The sequence below is a fragment of the Nycticebus coucang genome, chromosome 4 (assembly GCF_027406575.1).
Source record: "Nycticebus coucang isolate mNycCou1 chromosome 4, mNycCou1.pri, whole genome shotgun sequence".
Lineage (NCBI taxonomy): Eukaryota > Metazoa > Chordata > Mammalia > Primates > Lorisidae > Nycticebus > Nycticebus coucang.
In genome coordinates this window covers 31,580,464-31,600,393 of record NC_069783.1, presented here as the reverse complement: position 1 = coordinate 31,600,393, position 19,930 = coordinate 31,580,464, and the positions used below count along the sequence as shown (strand labels likewise).

General features: G+C 39.5%; 1 protein-coding gene across 16 annotated transcripts in view; it reads right to left on the bottom strand.

The window, feature by feature from the left end:
- LTBP1 (latent transforming growth factor beta binding protein 1) overlaps positions 1 to 19,930 on the bottom strand; it is a 476,142-nt gene that overhangs the window by 34,070 nt on the left and 422,142 nt on the right. For 9 of the 16 annotated variants that reach the window (XM_053588228.1, XM_053588219.1, XM_053588220.1 and 6 more), the window contains 2 exons: positions 17,800 to 17,925; positions 14,260 to 14,403 (listed from right to left, as the gene is read on the bottom strand). The exons of 1 other annotated variant lie outside the window; for it this stretch is intronic. In XM_053588228.1, the coding sequence (XP_053444203.1) occupies positions 14,260 to 14,403; positions 17,800 to 17,925 (270 nt within the window). The remainder of the gene's footprint in view (positions 1 to 14,259; positions 14,404 to 17,799; positions 17,926 to 19,930) is intronic. 6 more of the 16 variants (XM_053588221.1, XM_053588227.1, XM_053588230.1 and 3 more) reach the window with 1 other exon arrangement.

Genomic DNA, 19,930 nt, shown 5'->3' with positions numbered 1-19,930 from the left:
ATACAAATTTAAAAAAAAAAACACCATTCTGCAAGTCAGATTTGCTTTATAGTTCATGCTAAAAGGACACGAAATGTTTTTCCTCATGTATAAAAGTGTAAGTATGACATGATGTTGACAATTACATGGAATAAGGCCCCCATGAAGGTTCACAGGTGATCACATCTACAGACTTCTGAGTCCAAGCATGTCAAAAAATTTTACATGTATGTAATTTACATTTTAAATTAAAAATTTAAATATAACTACTAATATTTACATATAAAATTTTATATATTTTATATACCCACATATATCAGTCAGGTGAGGTGGCTCATGACTGTAATCCTAGCACTCGGGCTGAGGCAGGTGGCTCACCTGAGCTCAGGAGTTCCAGACACATACATGTACAGTAAACGTTATTTTGTTTTCTATAATATTTGTTGTGCTCACATCATAGAAACTAAAAAATAAAATAATCTTTGTTTTTTTGCCCTTTGGGGAAAGGAAACTCAGATTTCATAAGGGAAATAATCAATAATATAATTATAATTATTCAGTCTCTCTATTGGTTGAGTCTGGCTCTTGTTTTCGCTCCAAGATGTTTGAAAATTCAATGTTTACACAGCTGAAATTGAGGGTTAGTCAGGCCATCATCTGTGTCTGGAAAGAAATCCAAATTCTTTTTTAAAAACCGGTCCACCAAAGGTCATTCTGGGAAAAACTACAATTTCCCTATCATCTGAATCTTTAAATAACTAAGTTCCTCAAGCATTTTTCCATTTTGGCAAAACTCTGATCAGTAAATATATTTAATGTAATTTCTTTAAAGAAACTGTGTGTGTAAGTTTACATCACTTCTGCCAGGGTACAGGGTTTCTATACTAGAAAATAATTTTAAAAGACCAAGTCAATGGTTAAAGAAATGCCAAGCATTAAAAAGAACAAATTTTCTTTTTCTTAAAGATGTTATGAATAAGTCTAGTCATACTACGTAACTTATGCCATAGACTTCTAAGAAACACATTACTTCTTTAAAATTTTCAGATTTGATTTTTCAATTTGTCCTAAGAGGCTGGCTTAAACTCTGCATAAAAAGTCAATTGTTCATTTCTATTCTAGAAGTATGCAACAAGAAGAAAGTGAGTTTTGCAACATTTAATACACACACACACACACACACATATTTTTTAAGGAACTTTTATGGAGGCCTTTTCATGTGGTCTACAGAGTAGCTACCTGAGATATAAGATGCAACTAAACAGAGTTTCCTAGAAAATTACAGCTTTTTTGGAAGTTTCTGGAATTTGCTAATGTTGGTTCCAAGTGTCCTTTGCTACTTTACCCAAAACCCCTCTTTGGAGCTCAGGTTCTTAGGAGCTCAGTTAGCATGAGTTTGCTCTGCTTTGCCTTTTTTCTTTGTATTTCCTTTCTTTTCCTTTCCTTACCCTTTCTTCCTTTCTTCTTCCTTTCTTTTTTTAGGCAGAGTATCACTTTCTAGCCCTGTGTAGAGTGCCATGACGTCATAGCTCACAGTAACCTCAAACTCTTGAGCTCAAACAACCTTCTTGCCTTAGCCTCCCTAGTAGCTGGGACTACAGACACTCACCACAACGCCCACTTATTTTTTAGAGACGGGGTCTTGCTCTTGCTCGGACTAGTCTCAAACTCCACCCACCTGGGCCTCCCAAAGTGCTGGGATTACAGGGGTGAGCCACCATGCCCGGCCTTGTATTTTTTGTTTTCTTTGAGACAAATAAAGAGAGGGCAGCAGATAATCCTTGCTGGTGTGGAATTCAGCTGCAAGGCTGCCATCTATAGCACAATCAGCTCCCAACAGGAAGGAGTGGGTTTTAGTTGCAGGCACCACCTATAAAAAACCCTTTCTGGGAGCTCCTTCCTCCTTAGCATCAGAGGGTGTAGGCTGTTCACTTACAGGATTCTTTCTTTCCACAAGTATGTCCAGTTGTAGGTACTACACGATTAAAGCGGACATGAGCTTTCTTTAATGGGCTTTTGTTTTGCTATCCTCTTCCACTGGCAGTGTGTTCTGAGGTGTTTATGAGCTAATCCTCTCTATACCTTTTGGGAACAGTCAAGATTATGACAATGACCAAAGAATAACATCCAAATTATGTGTGAGTAAACAGTGGCCCCCAATGAAACAGCTACCTGTAGTTCTATAAAGAGATCAATTTATAAAACTGTGCAGATGATACTGTAGAATTACCCAAGACACTTTATTCCTTTTTATTTCAAAAATTGCTACAGGCACCAATGTTTTATATGTAGCCTGCCTACTATCCTGATGCTTTTGCTAGAAAATCGATTCTAGTGTAATATTTCAAGCAGGCATTAAAGGGAACTTAAAAGTTCATATACATTTCTTGCTTTTTCTAGCTTTCTCACTCAAGAACTTAGGGAACGAGAAATGTGCTTTGTTTGGTTTTTAGGGGAAATTCAGGAGAAAGCCACTGGTGAGTTTCAGAAAACGAGCACTGACAAAGGGTAGGGATAAGATACAGATGGGTACAAATAACAAGGAAGAGCAGAGAAAGGTACGAACTTCAGAGGGCAAGAGATGCGAAAGAAGTCACAAGGAACATTAGAAAGCAAAGCTCCAGAGAGAAACACTTTCAAAGCAGGCACGTCCACACAGCTCCTGTTCTTAAGGAGCTCAGGTACGGAGTCAGGCCAGCCATCCGGCCATGAGCTGGGCCAGGGCTTTGCCCCTAGAACACACGCGCACCCAGGTCACACTGTACAGAGGGGACAAGGCTATTAGGGTATCAGGGAAGGCTGCCTGGCAGAGTTGGCATCCAGGGAAGGCGTTAGAAGAGGACAGGGGGAGTGAGGCTGGAGAGAGACAGACTTGGGAAAGGGTGAATAGAGGAGACAGCCGGTGATACCAGGCGACAGTGACAGAGTAGGCAGAAGTAAAATGGGCAGACACGGGTAAAAGAAGGGGCTCCTGAAAGGAAAACGGAGTACGGCTAACCTTCTGTATCCGTGCGCTCCATGTCTATGGATTTAACAAACCATACATTGAAAATATTTGAAAAAGTAAAAATTTGAAAAGATAATAAAAATGAATACAAATAAAACAGCAATATAGTATAATGCTATATGTAAGTACTTATAGAGCATCTACATTGCATCACATCAGATATCGTAAGTAATCATCTAGCGACGAGTTAAAGTCTACAGGACGGTGTGTGTAGATTACATGCAAATTCTGCGCCATGTTGTATTAGGGGCTTAAACGTCCAGGTATTTTGGTACCTGCAGGGGTCCTGGAACCAGTTCCCTTTGGGTACTGAAAAACAATGCATCTGTGGAGAAAGCAAAATGGGGGGAAAGTGTGCCGAGGCTGAGTGAGAACAGGAAGCACATATGGGGATGGAGGAAAAAGCAGACGTCATGACAAGATGAGCCTGCGGCAGCACGGACACAAGAATCTCGTGGGCCCCTGAGGATGACGGCGTGGAAAAGTAAATCCGTAGTGACATGCGACGTGTCTAGAAACATGTAAAAGGAAATGTACAAACCATTCCTCTTCAGGCCTAATTTACAGCAAATTCTAGGCTCCAAAATGCATTTCTAATGCAGCAGTGAGGGTGTATCTTGCAGTATTAAGAAAATTAAAAATATATACACACATAAATATATATATCCACACACATACATTTACACACACACGCACATATACACATGAGGTCTGACAATTAAGTTCACAAACTCATCCTAGAAAAAGTGCCGCATACCTCACTGCTGACTATGACTGAGGTCAGCTTCACTGTGCTGCCCCGGGAAGTTAGGCACTGATGCCAGTACCTAGTCCACCCTTCAACTGGAAACTCCTCTGAATGACCCTCAGAGCTGTCATTGTATTGCCCTTGATATCTTGAATGTCATCAAAATGTCTTCCTTTCAATGTTTCCTTTATTTTCTGGTAGAGAAAAAGTCATTGGGGGCCAGATCAGGGGACTAGGAAGGGTGTTCAATACAATTATTTGTTCACTGGCTAAAAACTCCCTCACAGACAGTGCCGTGCGAGCTCTTCCCTTGGTTAATCAGTGAGCTCTTTGGGAGCACTGCTGCACGCACCTTTCTCACGCCAAGGTTTTCAGTTAAGTCCTTCCTGTTTGCCTGTTGGTGCTCACTTAGCCTGCTGTGCTTCTCACAGCCAGCTGACAACTGGGACTCGACAAATGTTTGCACTGTCTTTGTCAGCTCTGCTTGTTACTGGCCACCTTGACCTCTCTTCATCAGCAGTGCTTTCTCTCCCCTCTGAAAGACATTTAATCCATTTGTACACTGCACTTGTCTTCATGGCACTATCCCCATAAACTTGGACTAATATGTCCCAGATTTTACTTCTACTCTTATCAAATTTAACAAGAAATTTAATGTTTGTTTGTTGCTCTAACTCAAGCTCTGACATTCTCTCAATAGGACGCAGAGACCCACAACAATAACAAACATCACTCAGCAAGATACCACCACATGTGGACGCAAATAGAGTTGTGAGACAGTGACACGCCAAGGCGATGAAGCCTCACCAAGGGTCAGTACAGTGCCGCCAACGTAAGCACACAGTGGCAAGTTCACAAACTTAATTGTCAAACCTCATATAGTTTTAGTTGGTCACTTTGACTGATAGTCCATAAAAACACTGATTTTTCTTTATCAAAAACTCATCTTAAAAGATGAGTATTATCTCTAGCAAAACAGAAAATTTTATAAAAATAAAAGCAAAGTTTGGCAATTAGTAAATGCTTGTCACTATAATATTTGGATGCGAGAAGAAATTTGACCCAACTTTTTTTCTTTTGTTTAAACACATGGGCAAATTTTCCTCGGCCTCACCTATATCTGTGTTATAGTCTCATTATAAATACACAATAAGACCTCAGGAGGTTTATGGTATTTTACAATGTTTGCATTCTAAATATTGTGGTCTCACTTTCTTTAATATTTTTTCTGACCAAGTGTCTTTTTTTCCTGCAATCAGAAACAATTTTTTAAAAAGTCTTCCAATGTTAATTTATTTTACAGGTTAACTGAACACACTTAAAAAAAAAAAGAAGACTCTGCCAAATATAAGACTTGACTGATATTATATGTAGTATGTGGTTTCCTGCCTTTAAGCAATAGGTACCTACACAAGACCTGTAGTGTACCTCTCTAGAAATGGAACCAGAACGCTGCCTCTCCAGCTGCCAGAACCACCAGAATGGGTCGGATAACGCGGCCCCCGGCAGCAGGAAAACACTTCTTTGCTCCTCTTATAATTTCACTAAAGCAATCTGAGGAATTACTCCCCACACAGAAGTGTAAACAGACATCTAGGTGTGCTCCCATTCTACAGAACTAGCTAGGAATGAGCTGGATGGGCTTTGGAAGGGACACATCCTTGAGGACAGAGAGGCGATTTTACTCAGTGCCCACTGAGTGTCTACCATCCATCAGGTGCTTTGCAGGGCAGGGAGCTGGGCTACAGGGGATGCAAAGAAGAACGAGACACGAATGTTCACTGCAATGAATAAAGCAGGAGGATAACAGAGAGGCAGAATCTAGTGATCTCACCTGAGGGATTTGTGGAAAGCTTGACAGCTTGAGCAAACTTTGAAAAAGGACTGAGGAAGTTTCAAGAAAAAAGATTTACCAGGGAAGGTGTAGCAGACAAAAGAGTTAGCAGGGACCAGGGCACAGTCTTGGGCAAGTACAACTATCCAGAGAGCCGTGAACAGGGCACAGACCTGAGTGTAGGTAAAAAGGTAGGAATGACGCTAAAAAGGGATTTAAGGTATAAAGGATCCTGCTGATGGATCTGGACTTAATGCTGCAAGGCAGTGGTAAGCAACTGAAGGATGAAGAAGGATTGAAACCAGTTCTATGTTCTGAAAACATTAAGTCTGGCATCAGAGTGGAGCAGGAACTGATGGGAGAGGCAGAGAAAGAAGACAGGAGTCTACTGCAGGGATCCAGCCAAGTGATACTTGACGAGCTGGGCTGGGACAGTGGTATCAGGAGCAGGGACAGATTGGAACGATACTCTGGAGGGAGACTCAGCAGGATGACATGATGGCTTTGACGGACTGCTTGGATGAATGGAGTGAGAAATAAAAGCATGACTTCAGGGTTTCCAGTGTTGATGCCTGGCAATTAATGAGTGAATGCAAGGAGAGGGAACGGTAAATCATTTGGTTTTGGATAATCGTCAGCCAGGAATGCTGACACGACACTCCAGGAGACAGGTCCAGTAGGCAGCAGGAAGTAGGAGTGTGGCATTCAGGACAGAAGATGTTGACTTTGCAGGCAACACCATCTAAGATTCTAAGTAATGACTGACTTAGATGCAGATTAAATACCCCAGGAGAAGAGCAGAGAGTAAGAAGAAGGCTAAGCACACACTCCCTGGGACATTATTTTTTAAGAGATGGACAAGAAAAGAGCCTGAGAATAAGAAGGAAAAAGACCAATCCAAGAGACAGGGGAACACAGAAAGAGAGATGACCTGAAATCAAGCTCGGGGGAAGGAGGAGGAGGCAGCAAGAAACCACTGTCCGCAGATTCAAAAGATGGGGTGTGGGGTGAGACTAACGGGGCAGCACACTGACGCTCACTGAGGCCCAGGAGAAAGGAGCTTCCTTTAGAGGTGGACTCAAGGGCCTGCCTGCAGCACGCTGAGCATCAAAAAGGAGACTGGACGTCCCTTCAGGAGCCTGGGCTCAGCCTGGTGATGGAAGTTACCCCTGGATGCTAACACTGCAGGGGAGTTTCTTTCTGATATATTTTTGTATTTGGCAATTTTCTACAATTACTGTGTACTTTTCTAATAACACATGATGAAAAGGAAGCCATTTTTTAGAAGAATCTGTCTGGGGTCCTCAGCCCTGAGAAGCAGAAATGGTGACGTAGCAATATCCATAAGTCAGGGTCCTATAGCAGTTCCACCACATAGTAGCTGTATGACTCTAACATTTAGAACTTCTCTCCGGGCCTGGGTCTTGTTAGCTGAAAAGTCACTAATGTGTATTCTAAAGGCAGAAGTTGAGGCACTAGCTCATGATTTGAGAATACTCTTCAGTAAAAAGATGTGTAAAGTGAACAATTATTTTATAACACAAATAATTAATTTCTGATTTTGTTTGCTTTTGAAAGTGGAAAACACCTGCATTCATCCCCAGATAGATCTTTTTCACCGTGTTCTTTCCATTGTATCCATTATATGTTCTGTTTTAAGAATAAGATTCAGTGCCTACCACGTAGTCTCCCCTGCACATCAATCAAGGAAAAGAACAGCATTTTGCAGGTAAGGGTTTGAAGGCTGCAGCTGCCAAGACTAAATATTTACTGCTTCATTTAGGGTGGCCAAAGACATAAAGTTTTTATTGAGCAATTATCACAGGCACTGCGGAAATAAAAGCATCAGACTACGCTTCCTGTCCATACCTTCTGACATGTGATGAGTGGCCTGGTATGGACATTTTTAGTCACTTCTGTTTCAGATGCTTTTAGACAATGATGACAATGTAAATTAGTGGTGAAAGACATAGGCTGTGAAAAGCATTAAAAAGCAGACTTAAAGGAAATTATCTGAGAGCTAAGAAAATTCAGAGTAAAAATTCTAGGACATTAGAAAAGTAGTCCCGAAGTTCCTTAAAGGCCATTTGGGCAACACCCTGCCAGAAGTGGGTACCCTTCTGCCAGTGGGGATCCCGCCTGTTTTTGGATACCTGCAGGGAAACACCCCACTATATGAGACAGCTGTCTGCTGACTCGCTCTACTTAGTTACTGGAAAGGTCCTCTGGATACTGATCCAAAGTCTACCTTTCTGACAGTCCACCTCTCAGCACCTGTTCCGTCTCGAGTATGATACCACGTAAGATTGATAATTTCCTGGGGATTTTACAGCTAAATAAAAATGTATGGCTCATACTGAAAATCTATCCTTCTTAGGTACTTTTCAGGAAAGGATGACATCTGAGCTGTTAGTATATATCATATATATATAATGGAATTTATATGAATCTTAAACATTTTTACTTAAATTTGGTACAAAATGTTACGTTCTGTGTGGCTGTGGATTCTCCGACTGAAATACAGTACAATGCTTTTCACTGGCCTGCATTTAACCAGGTTGTTGTGTTAACGAATTTCTCTTGCCTACGGAAAAACATCCTGGCTTGCGTGCATGGCAGGGTGAGTACTCACAGCTCACGAGTTACTCCTGTATAGGTCCATACACTTCTGTTCCTACAGGTTGAGCAGTGTGACAGCCAAGACTCTGCTATGTTTATTCTGAAGCATTTTGTGCCAGTGTATTAGTTATTGCACTTACATAATTAAATAGCATGTAAATCAACCAAATGTGAATGTGAACACAGGAATTGTTTTGAGAGCAAGTTAAAGCCTTAGAAAGACCAAAGTTGACTCAGTAAAAAGAACTGCCATCAAATTAGGTGTGGATGAGACAACTGCAAAAAAATGTAGAGAAACTATGAAATTATGCAAACCATATGCTTTGTGAAAGACTTTAAATTCTTACTCCCTTTAGAGTGGGCAGTGTAGATAACACACAATAGATAGGGTTTATGCAAGACAAACCATGCAAACCCCCAGAGTAGACCTCTACTCAAAGAAAAGACCTTAGCCTTTCTTCAAATATTGGTGAATGAATGTACCTTTATATGCTTTGAAATAAAAAAACTTCAAAGATATGTTTTATCTTTTTATAATTTCCAGTTTTAATCATCTTTCTCAAATAACTGATCAATTATTGGTTCTGATAAAGTCAGATAGAAGGCTTCTGCCATAGTTTATAGCTAAGCTCAGTCTCTCCAGATAGTGTTGGGGGGCTGCTTAAAATGAAGACTATTACACAAAAGGCTTAAGACCCCCACATAATCAACTGCTTGCCAAGAATGGTACAAACTGAAGTATTATAAAAAGTCAAAGCTGATAGAAACTATATAAATTAGAAACTATATAAATTCATAAGCTCAAGTAGTTATTAGTTGAGTCAGATCATACTGATGTGGACCAATAAAAAATATGGATACACAGAGTATTTAGCAGAAGCCAGAGAACTAAGGCAGAAATATGCAAAAACACAGAAATTCAAGGATTAAATATGATGATAAGAGGAAAGAAAAAAAATATGTTATCTATTGACAGACAAGCTGTGTGAAAGCTGGGTATTCAAAATTAATTCTTTGAAAAGCAGAAGGGTACTTAGTAACTCTGACTGGAAGAACACTGTAGAAGGAGATATAGTTGAAAAGAGAGCGAGGAAGCTAAGGGGGGAAATCGCCAGAGAAGGGTCAGGGACGTTACTGTAGAAAATGTAAAAAAGCAGGAGATGAGAAGCAGGGCTTATGAGAAAAGTTGCTATAAAAATTTCAGCAGAAGAATAGGGCAGTTTATAGTAAGCTTGTCTAGTTCAGCAAAAATGGCTCAAGCCCAGGATCCGATGGCTTCACTGTTGAATTCTACCAATCATTCAAGGAACTAATACCGCTCCACTTAAACTATTCCAAAAAATTGAAGAGAAGGGAAAACTCCCAAACTCATTCTACAAGACCCGTATCACCCTGATACCAAAGCAAAGACACAACACCACGAAAGAAAACTACAGTACAGACCAATATTTCTGATGAACACAGACACAAAATCCCCAACAAAATACTGGCAAACAGGATTCAACAACACATTAAAAAGGTTATTTACCATGATCAAGTGGGATTCATCCCAGGGATGCAAGGATGATTCAACATATGCAAATCAAGCAGTGAGATACATCATTATTAAGAGAACAAAGGACAAAAACCATATGATCATTTCAAATGATGAAGAAGCATTCAATAAAATTCAACATCCCTTTTTGAAAAAAAAAACCTCTCAAATAATTGAGTATAGAAGGAACTTATCTCATACATGATAAAAGCCATATATGACAGACTGGTAGTGAGTATCGTACTGATTGAGGAAAAACTGAAAGCTTTTCCTCTAAGATCTGGAACAAGACAAAATGCCCACATCCACCACTGTTATTCAACATAGTACTGGAAGTTCTAGCTAGAGCAATTGGAAAAGAGAGAGAAATAAAAGACATCCAAATTGGAAAGGAATAAAAAAGAAATTGGAAAGGAAAAAGTCACATCACCCTACATTGCATACAACATGATCTTATATAGAGAGAAATCTAAAGGCTCTACAAAAATACTATTAGAACTGACAAATTTAGTAAAGTTGCAGGATGCAAAATCAACATACAAAAATCAGTAGCATTTCTTTATGCCAATAGCAAATGATCAAAGAAACCAAGAAAGTAATCCTGTTTACAAAAGCTGCAAATAAAGTAAAATACCAAGGAATAAACTTCACCCAAGTGGTGAAAGATCTCTGCAATGAAAATAATAAAACATTGATGAAAGAAATTGAAGAGAGCACAAAAAGGGAAAGATACTCCATGCTCATGGATTGAAGAATCCACATTGTTAAAATGTCCATACGACCCAAAGCAATCTACAAATGTAATGCAATCCCTATCAAATTACCAATGACATTCTTTACAGTAATAGAAAACATAATCCTAAAATTTATATGGAACCACAAAAGATGCAGAATAGCTGAAACCATCCTGAACGAAAAGAACAGAAGTGGAAGAATCACATTACCTGACTTCAAATTACACAACAGAGCTGTAGTAACAAAAACAGCATAAAAACATACACAGACTGATGGAACAGAATAGAAAACCCAGAAATAGGGCGGCGCCTGTGGCTCAGTTGGTAGGGCGCCGGCCCCATATACCGAGGGTGGCGGTTTCAAACCCGGCCCCGGCTGAACTGCAACCAAAAAATAGCCGGGCGTTGTGGCGGGTGCCTGTAGTCCCAGCTACTCGGGAGACTGAGGCAAGAGAATCGCTTAAGCCCAGGAGCTGGAGGTTGCTGTGAGCTGTGTGATGCCACGGCACTCTACTGAGGGCCATAAAGTGAGACTCTGTCTCTATAAAAAAAAAAAAAAAAGAAAAAGAAAACACAGAAATAAATCCATACATCTATAGTGAACTTATCTTCAACAAAGGTGCCAAGAATGTACATGGGGGAAAGGACCATCTCTTCAATGAAGGGTGCTGGAAAAACTGGATATCCACATATAGAACAATGAAACTGGACCCATGCCTCTTGCCATATAAAAATAAAATCCAAACAGTAAGATTTAAATCAAGACCTAAAACTATGAAACTACTAAAAGAAATATGTCGGGACATTGGTCTGGACAAGGCTTTCTTATGTAATACCCCCAAAGCACAAGCAACCAAAACAAAATTAAATAAATGGAATCATACCAAACTAAAAAGCTTCTGCACAGCAAAAGAAATAATCAACAACAACAAAAAGACAACCTACGGAATGGAAGAAAATACCTGTAAATTACCCATCTGGCAAGGGATTACTACTACACAACTAGAATATATAAGGTGTTCCAACAACTCTATAGGTAAAGATCAAATAATCTGATTAAAAACAGGCAAAAGATCTGATTAGACATTTCTCAAGAGAATACAAACGGCCAACAGATACATGCAAAAATGCCCAACATCATTAGCCATCAAAGCAATGCAAATCAAAACTACAGTAAAATATCATCTCACCCAGTTAAAATGGCTTTTGTCAAAAAAATCAGGCAATAATGAATGCTGGTGAGGATGTGGAGAAAGGGGAACCCTCATATGCTATTGGTGGGAATGTAAATTAGCACAACCTCCACGGAGAACAGTATGGAAGTTCCTCTAAAAACTAAAAACAGAGCTACCACATGACCTAGCAATCCCACTGCTAGGTCTACATCCAAAAAGATGTCTGTACTGCCATGTTTACTGCTGCACTATCACCCCCAAATCTGGAATCAACCTAACTGTCCATTGTACATATACACAATGTACTAGCACATATTAATTGCTATGAAAAATGATAAAATCCTGCCACTTGCAACAACACGGGTGTAACCTTTAAGTGAAATAAGCCAAGCACAGACAGACAAATCTCCCACGTTCTTACCCATGTGTGGGAGCTAAATCTTATAACAATTGATCTTATGGAGACAGAAAGCAGAATGACTGTGACCAGAGGCAGGAAGAGACAGAGTGGGGATGATGAATGGGTGCAAAAATATAGTCAGATGGTTAAAAAGAATGAACAATATTTGATTTCACAACAAAGTGACTTTAATCAACAATAAGTTAGGGTATACTTTAAAATAACAAAAACAGTAGAATTAGAATGTTCCTAACACAAAGAAATGATAAATGCTTGAGGTGATGAATATCCCAGGTGCCCTGATTTGATTAACCATATTGTACACCTTATAAAACATCACATGTACCAGGAAATATATATGTAACTATTATGCACCCATAATAATTAAAAACACTAAGAAAAAAATTATTCATATTATCTCATGATCTCATTAAGGGATTAGTAATCTCTTTAAAAAAAAAAAAGAATGAACAAACCTCAGGATCCCAGACATATACCCTAATGGAAGCTATATAAACTGGATGAAACTTTTTTTTTTTGAGGCTTAACATTTTAACAAAAATATTTGTAATTAAAAGATCTACCACTTCAGAAAAGATCACAAAAGGATAAGAAATGGATAAGCATTCCTTATGTGTTTGGGATGCTATTTTAATATTTCATATTATATTTTTCCTCTAAAGTGACTTTTACATAAATGATTTCAACTTAAAATTTATAAAACTCTGAGGTAAATAAAACTTTTCTCCCATTTTACAGAAACAAAAGCTCATAGATGTTGGTATGTCCAAGCTTACCTAAACAGAAAGTGGTTAGCACACCAGAACTTTGGTCTTTCCACCTAAAGTTTTATAGAAAGTTTGGAAAATAAAGGAAAAAAACTAAAATTTCCATTGAGTCCGACAATTATCTTTTAATGCATTCTCACTTTTTTCCCTCTACAGTGAGATCACTGAAATATATTGGGCTTATTTTCACTTAACATCATATCATATATATTTACTTTTATCATGACTACCTAATCTTCATATAGAATAAATACATCATTTAATGAGTATATAAATACTATGACATGTCAATTAATTCATTCAGAATAACACTATGGGTGAGGGGCTAATATGCGGAACCAAGAAAAAAAAATGAGAAAAAAGCAGTTACTTAACCAATTCTGTTATTGGCCAATCAGGTTGGTTTTTTTTTGCTTCTTGCTATATAGATAACAATTAAGATGAAAAGTCCCTTCTTCACAGCCTATGTGTCACAGTGATGGCCGCTTGAATGAACAGCAACTTTCCCATCAGGAATAACGTGTCTCCTCCCCACCCCAAAGTTGCTGAATTATTGCCTATTCTTTTAATTCTGTACCCTTTTGCCTTTCTATTTCTAATAATTGAAGGGAAAAGGTATGGCTGAAAGTATATTTATATTTTATTCCCTATTACTTGCAAAGACAGCTATTTTACACAGAACAAGCATAACCTCTGGAGGCGCAGTGCAAGCTGTTATTAGAAGCATGGATAAAAAGGACTAAGAAAGAAAAAAAGTCTGTTTCATTTTACTTGGCTCACAATGGACCATTTGGGCTTTTGCTTTCCCTAAAATACAACCAAGCTAGAGCTCCATGGCACAAACTAAAAGGGCGATCTGGAAGTTGATTAATTTATCTGGAAAACAGTCAGTTCTCTATTTCAATTTGTGCGGTGACAACACAGCCTGAATCAAATTTTAAAGTAATGCAAACATAGCCTTTCTCTAGGCCAAACTCTGGAAAAACACCTTAAGAATTCCAAGTGGAAGTCTTTGTAGATCCTGAGAGGCCTATATGTTGCTTTTAATTTAGAGAAGTGTCAAGATACATTTCTCCAAGGGCCAAGAAAGGGGGATTATGCAACTTAATGAGATGCTGCCATATTAAATCCTGAGTTGATAGCTCTGAGTTTTGAGCAATCCTGAGCAAATGTTCTCATCATTTTGGATCCTTTACCCTACTCAAGGCGTCTCTGGGTTGGAAAGCACATTAGAGGATCTCCAGCCCAAAGAGTCATCAGCCATACACATCCTAATTCCACTGATAAGGCGGCACGGGGGAGCCTGGAAGCTTCCAGAGATAGCATTGTGCTAGGACTTTGGGCTGCTTTACCTTGCTCCGAGGTTGTTTACCCAAGAGCTGTGTAGGTCCACGTCCCTGAGGTAAGCCCTCTGTCCCTTGCACAGTGCCACCAGACTTACCTCCAGAGGCCCGGGAGCGACACTGGCCAGTCATGGGGCTGTACTCCTGGTTTTCATCAGCGCACACGCACAGGAAGGACCCTTCCACATTCTCACAGAAGGCTTCACCACACACCCCACTGAGCAGCTCACATTCGTTCACATCTGGAAAAGGGAGCACAGATCAAGTGAGCGGTGTGGCTCCTTCGCGACAGCTCTTTATTTTACCAGCTGTGCCAAGGCTAGGAGCGTCTGCTGGAGACAAGGTGACCTCCTGGGAGCAATTAAATGCCTTCTGCTCTTTGAGGGAAGGGGCTCCCAAAGGTAGTGCTCGACGATTTGGTCTGTACAAAAGGACCGTGAAAACACACGGCAAAGGTTCTAAATCCCACTTGCAGTTTTAAGGGATGGCTTGGGATTATATTGCAAGCACAGTGGTACTCCTTGACTGGCTAGTTTTGTCTTTCCTAACTTTTCAACATACCAGAGTCTTAAGTGACCCAACACTCTACTCAAAAATTAGGAGACTGGCACTTGAGCAACCATAGAAACAAGTTCATTTAAAAATTTAAGATGATCAACTTAAATACGTGAAAGTACATTTTTCTAGCAGCCAAAATGTTCACAAGTTAACAGTACAATTCAGGTTGCCTATCCCTTTAAGAATTGAAGTTAAGACCCCGGTAAATATTCATCGGGATACATTAATCATTCAAACAAACAAAATCACTGCAACAAAGTAGTCTGGTAACTACTCACTAACTTCACTACTCCTTTTCAAATTCTGCTAATGCTCTACAGTGTAATTTGTATTTTGCTACATGTTTTCCTACTATACCTAAATAGACATAATTAAAACAGTCAGGGAGTCTCACTGATGAGTATGTTTTATTCCACATTATGCAAATACATAGCTCCAAAGAAAAGCTAATTTTATGTTTGACCTTGCCCGATAGTAACTTTCTATCTTCTTTCCTAAGAGAAATTTTTTTAGCGAGTACCCAGTTAGTAAAGTACCAGACTTGAAATTTGAACTGCTTGTGTGTCTCGTGTATTAAACACGTGCAAACATCAGCACACTCTGAGATGGATTATATGTATAAAGTTAAAAATTTGAGCAATTATCCAAATCATTCCATAAAACAAATACTATTTCATCTACTATACCCAGTTAATTGGAGAAAAAGATTATATATCTTGACTTACTTGGATAATAACCTCAGTTTTCCGTTTCACTTTGTATATAAACAGACATGAACCCAATGAGAACTGGGTTTCACTTGTGTAAAGATACTGTAACATAAAGTAAAGCAGAACTGGAATATTTAATCAACCTAGACAGTCATAATTTAGACCAGAAAAACTTAAATTTGCCAGTTCACATTTATCAATTTTAGGTAAATGTCCAATGAAACTTTCTACTTTCCAACTTGTATTATTTATATGGCCATTAAAATCCCTCCCACCAGACTGCACTCACTCAACCAAGAAATCTAGCTTAATTCTATAAGCTAGGCCCACACGGTCCGTATATGGGAAAATAATGGTAAGTCAGGCAGGCCCAGGGCCCGCCTTCATGGAGCTGACAGTCACTTCAGGCAAACTAAAAGACAACCTTCCAGGCTTCAGTGAATGCCAGAAATGAAAAGTACAGGGTTCTAGAACAGCACAGAACAGTGGATCATTCAGTGCAGAGATGGGCTAGAGGAAAGATAATGAGGAGTGTACCATGACTCGCCTCTGAGGTTCCACACAACACCCAGCATGGTGACATGCGCAAAGTAGGTGCTCATTAAATACTTTCAGATGAAATGACTGAAAAGCCAAATAAAATGCCATTTGTTGAGTTCACCAAAATGATAACAAATATTCCTTCTTTAAAGGGTGGTATTTTGTGTGCCAAACTGAAATGCCAACATGGGTTTGGTGCACTCATCTGGTTGGCTGGAAATCAATAGTAAGCAGGGGGCATTTGGGAGTTATGCAGAGTCAATGGTTCTGACGTCTGAACAGTTAACAGTTAAATAAAATTTACCGAGCTCCTACAACAGGCCGGACATCATGCCCTGCCCAGGAAGAAGAAAGTTTCCAAACACATGGAGGTGACAGGTGCAGAGAAGGGGGCTGTCAGTGATAAACACATGGTTAAATATTCCCCAGAGGGTTGTAAGAATTATAATAGAACTTGCTGAAGGCATTCTGGCAGTAGAGGTCATGGTTTGGCTTCAGAGTGACAGTAGGAGCGGGGAGAGTGTCTGGAGGAAGATGACACCTGACCTCATTCTTCAAGAATGAGAGCGAAGAATCTCATCTAGCTCAGGAGCACATTTGCAGAAGGAGCAAATGACAGCAAATAATTACACAGTGACACGAGCAAACACAAGCAGGGTGCTGCTGCTGTAGCGTAGGAGGTGAGGAAGGGAGCGGTGAAGCTAAGAAGAGATTAGGGGGCCAAGTCACACGATCCAGTTAGTCAAAATATTTTGCGAATGTCAGGCTGTTTTTATCACTTGTATTTTGGTGGGATGGGGACTAAAACAGGATTTGGAAATAGAGATTAGTCTTAGCTGTTTTGTTAAATATCTTTGTCTTCTTGTGAATGCTTCTTGAATAATTATATGTTTTTGATTAGCCAATACTTATGCTCAAAAAGATATCACTGCTTTGTAAAAGATTTTTGTTACTGAGAAATTAACTGAATTTCTTAATTCTATACAAGCAGTTAACATTCAAGTGATATCATTAAACCTCTGAAGAGATATTGTTTTCCCAGTTTAATCTGGATGGCAAATGAACTAATGAATGTTTTAATTGCAAATTCTCGAACCAAAACCTTACTGACTCCGCTTCACGTGCCATCTGTCCTGTAGTGAACATAGCTATTTTTCTCTAATTAAGAAGAATAAAGAAAAGGCCATGTTATCTGTGAAATTTTGAATTAGATAATCTTTCTTCTCTTCCACATTTAATTGTTCTAATTGCAAATGTGTCTCACAATGAATTTGATTTGAAGAAGTCACAGCTGATCAGAGAATGCAATACTAAAGACCTTCTTCCATAGGAGCATGTGTTCAACCATATTCTAGAACTAGCTGTTGATATTCAAGATTCTTTCCAGCCCTGTCAATCCCAGACAGCACAGACTGAAGCTGCACAACCAGGAGCATCAGTCTCTGGGTGTCATTCCTGAAATCAAGTGAAGCTCTTGCCAACACTTTGCCTTAAACGCACTGCCTAAGAAGGTGCATTTTGAAGACAGACAAGCTATACTGCACACCAGACTACTTCCTGTGCAGAAGGGGCTCCGGAGGTCTGCACACCACTAAGAGTTTAAACAGATGCTCTTTTAAAAATTAATATAAAGTCATACGTCTGTATTTCTTACTGTCCCGTTTCAGAAGCCATAGGATATTTTTACACAGCCTTAAATTGTGTGAAAAAATAAAATGATGATGAAATTCTGCCCAAATTACCTGTTTAGAAGCTCCTGTCATTAATAACCTTGATTTCTTTTCAATAGGGCATGTGAAACACGTTGGGAAAAAAAATCTAAAAACTCACCCACACACCCTTGCCCATCCTGTGGGGCTTGAAAGCCCTGATAACAGAGGCAGCGGAAGGAGCCAGCTGTATTGTCACAAAACCCGTGACTGTCACAAATAGTGTTGTTTACACATTCATCAATATCTGCAAAAAAGACACGGAACATCAGACACAAACCAAACACAGGCTGACAAACACCAGACATTAGTGGATAAACAGAGGCACTCCACACACCTGATTAGTATGAGATGATCATGTTTACACAGCGAGAACTTTAAAAACATTTTACATATGAATAAAATGTTTTGATGAAGGTGGTTTAACAGCCAAAGTGTTGGGTTGAAATATTTACTTTTCCTCAGGAAATGTTTTCAAACTAAAATGATATCACACTCACCAGTATGTGGTGGCCCCTATTTCCTAGACCAGTTATATTGTTATGGGGAAAATACGTGAAAATACTGTCACCTGTTGTGGTTGTGGCAAATGCTAACAATGGTTGTGTCTATACAGCTGTGGGCAGAAGCAAGCCATGGTGTTCTCGACCCACAGACAACATTGATCAAGTCTACATAGAACACTCAAGAAGTCGAGAGGGAATCTGGTAAACTCTGGAGGGGAGCCAGCCGGGCTCACATTGATCATAAGAAAAGATTTTGTCACCAAGTTGTAACCCTTCAAGGTCCTAAATGTCCAAGCTGCTCTAAGTGACAAGCTGACTTGCAAATGTGTTTTGTTCTCTGCAAACTTGATAGGCAGTGACCTTTTGCTTTTTTTCTTATTAATAAAAATGTTCTCATAAAAATGATGTCTCTGTTGTAATTAGAATTTTTTTTCTTTATCTCTATAGTTAACTAATTCATCAACCTTCTTTTCTCCCCATTCTCCTTTTTTATAGGCGCACTGGACCCCACCAGCTGCCAGCGCTCTGCTCTTCCTGCCTCTCTGGACTTAACAGTTGTCCCAAAACACAGGTTTTTAGAAAAAACAATTAAGAAATATATTACAACATCCAAATATATATAAAGAAGATTTTACTTTTATGAGCAAATAATGAACTCGTGTGGCAAATGATAGAGAAAATTACAAGTTAAATTTCACTCGATGGAATTCAGTTTGGGGGGACTTCATATTAATAAAATTGAGCATTTTTTCTTCTTAACTTTTCAAACCTGAACTGGAGAAATTTTCTAGAAGAAAAAAGAGAGATACATCTAATGATTTCCAGTGGCTGTTTCACTTCCCTTCCTAATTTTCTAACACCAATGTTATTAAGCCCAAGTTTAGAGACTGTCTTAGTTTTGAATCGCCAACTTCAAAGTTTTCTTAATTTTCTCAACTCAAAGAAAACCATGTCCCCTTCTCCTTTTGAAGCTGGGCCCCTTCTCTTATCCCAGCCAGTATCTTTGCCCTACAGTCCTACCTGCTCATCCTTCTCCAGCGTCTTCCATTATTCTTCTGTCTGTTCTTCCCTCCCTGCCCTCAAAACTATTAAAATACCTTGAAAAATCTTCCACTTGACCATGTTGTGTCATCTACTGTGCTCTTCCCTCTTTCTATCCCCGCAAAAGTCTCAAAAGAATTATCTGCATTATTGCCTTTATTTCCTAAATACAGCTTATCTGTAATAGGAAAATGGTAGCAACGATATGAATACTATTCTTAACATTGCTATGTCCCTACAATTACCGCAAGTATTAAGCAAAAATACCACGTAGCAAGTGCTCAGAATACAGCTTGGCATGTAATGCTGGAGCATCCAACCCTGCACGTCGCTGTTACTACTGCTGCCACCACTCACCTTCCTCCTCCTTAATGACCTATAATCTCACGTCCTAACTCTTTATCCTACTGAAACTCCTCTGAGAAAAGGCACTGATAACTGACTCATCCTCATATATCATGATCATCTTCCAGTCAGTCACCCTCACCTCCTAAGTCTGGTGAACACGCCCTCCTTGCTGTTTCTCTTCCCGTGTCTACGACAGCACACGCTCTTTGTTCTACGGTCAGCCACTTGCCTTGCCCTGGCCCTCTCACAGCTCCAAGGTAGGTGTCTGTCAAGCTCCGGCCCTTCCTGGGATCTGGGTGCTGCATACTCAGCCCTCCCCTCTCCACCCTTCCCAAACTCTCCCAACTTCAATTACCA